This window comes from Trichechus manatus, unplaced genomic scaffold (assembly GCF_000243295.1).
Source record: "Trichechus manatus latirostris isolate Lorelei unplaced genomic scaffold, TriManLat1.0 scaffold00289, whole genome shotgun sequence".
Classification (NCBI taxonomy): Eukaryota; Metazoa; Chordata; class Mammalia; order Sirenia; family Trichechidae; genus Trichechus; species Trichechus manatus.
The window spans coordinates 38,756-40,873 of NW_004444225.1; the positions used below are offsets into that span (position 1 = coordinate 38,756).

General features: G+C 33.0%; 1 protein-coding gene across 1 annotated transcript in view; it reads right to left on the reverse strand.

Moving 5' to 3' along the window:
• Nucleotides 1–843: 843 nt before the first annotated feature.
• Nucleotides 844–2,118, reverse strand: part of RERGL (RERG like) — a 10,069-nt gene continuing 8,794 nt past the window's right edge. The window contains exon 5 of the mRNA XM_004390230.2: nt 844–1,421. Within this exon, the coding sequence (XP_004390287.1) occupies nt 1,139–1,421 (283 nt within the window). The 3' untranslated portion in view covers nt 844–1,138. The remainder of the gene's footprint in view (nt 1,422–2,118) is intronic.

A 2,118-nucleotide genomic window follows, 5' to 3' on the forward strand; every position in this document is an offset into this window, starting at 1 on the left:
AATGTCAATTAAGTGTCTTCTATGCAGCTTAATATTCTATGTCACCCCCCACCCCCAACATACACACCCTAGTCTACCATCTATTCTATTCAAGATCTTCTTTCACCAGATCCCTAGGTTCTTGCCAATATATATTAATCAAGTGTGTAGCATTGCTTACACTCTCATTTTGGCTTGACTGAGCTGAGACCTGACCCTAATTATCAGTTATCTGCAGAAGACAGGCCTAGGGCCTCACCTTGAAATGCAGCAAATGGCAAAGTTCAGAACAGCAGCAGTAGTAGTACTGGGATTCAGGAGGTAGACAGTTGTTTTCTGAAGGAAATGGTAGTCAAACTAATCTAAGAGGTGCAAAAGGTATCTAATACAAAACCATTTCCCTCAGGGCAGTAACGCTTTCAAGGCTGTGTATTAGCGAGAAGTTTTTGCTTTTTGCTTTCCCTATGTTTCTAGATGAACTAGCTTAAACTAATCTTCATCTAAAAAGACTCTTAGCTATGTAAGTTAATTACTCTGTGATAATTGCTCTTGCTAGTGTAGCATGCAACAATGAAAGGCAGACTTTGTCGTCATCCGACCAACTACAAACTATGTACTCATGCGCAAGGGGTTTAATTTATTAAGGCCTAAGTTATATCATAAATAAAATTTGCATAATATCAATTAATTTACCAGATTGCTATAAAAACATTTTAAACAATTAATTGATGCTTTTCCATCAGATAGATCAAGAACTTTTACAAATTGATAAATTAAGTCCTCTAACATATTAACTATGAATAAAACTATGTTTCATTCAAAATAAATAAATAAAATAAAGGTAAACTGCAGCCTATGGAAAGGTAAAATTACATAAGCACAGTTTATTTGGCAAGGCAAACTGGATAAAAATCCAACAATAGATTATACTGAGTGCAATAAAGGAAAGGCTAAATGTCTAGCTGAGTGACAGGACACAAACAACCAATAAAACAAACTAAATATTTGAAAACGCAGTTGTGGTTCATGTTCAATTATTCTATATCTCCAAGAAAGTTATTTTTTAAAAAAAATTTATATTACACAATAGGTAAATTTAATTATCATGTGAATATTTAAAACTCTCCGATGTAATAAATCCCCTAGGATCACAAGTCTACTACACAGATTTCCTTCTCTTTCCAAATACATTATTGATTAATTTGGCCATTGATTTAGATCCACTGGGTCTTCTCTTTTCTTTGAGTTTGAAGTTTGTCAGGACATCCTTGATAATGCTGATAAACATCATTTCTACCTCCAGAGACTGCTCTGCTGCAGACAGCTCACAGAATTGGCATCGGTTATCCAGTGCCAGCTTTTGCCCTTCTTCCCAGCCAACCTCTCGCATGTGGCAGAGATCTTGCTTGTTGCCAACCAAAAGCACTGCTGATTCCACAGCTCTGAAATATAGATTGTGTGGCAAGATTAGTTTAACAACACTTTTTTTTCTGTTTTTAATAAGTATATTTATGTTAAACTGACTATGGATCAAAAAAGAAGAAGAAAATTGCATGTGTGTGTAGTTTGAGTGTATCATTATGGTCTTGTGTTTATGAGTGTGTGTGCATAATGACATATATTCCCATTTATTTATAAAAACCATTTTACGTAGAATCTAGTAAATGGCAAAGAAGCAACAGGCCTTCATAGCATAGGATTTGAAGTAATACAAATGTATTCTTGAATTCTGGCTCCATTTACTAACAAGGCATTATTGTTATCTTTCTCACTTTGTTTCCTGATGTATTAAAAAAAATAATTGTCATCACACAGAATTCTCATGCAGTTAATTGAAATGATGTATATAAAAAATATCTAGCATGTCGCCAGTTATTTATTGAGTATTATTTTTCATTTTCCTTATCAATTGAAAGAAAAAGACTAATAAACATCTCTATGTGTCTACCGTTACTATAACTGAACAGTCAATTTAGATCTAATTTTCCTAAGGAAAGATATTGTTCAATATTCATTGCTGTTTTTCTTCATTAATACCCATTCTCTAAAGAAAATTTTACAATCTCATGACCTTTTACAATTTTTTTATTTAAGAAAATAGTTTCTCTGTTAAGATAATGACTTAAGCAAATATTAATA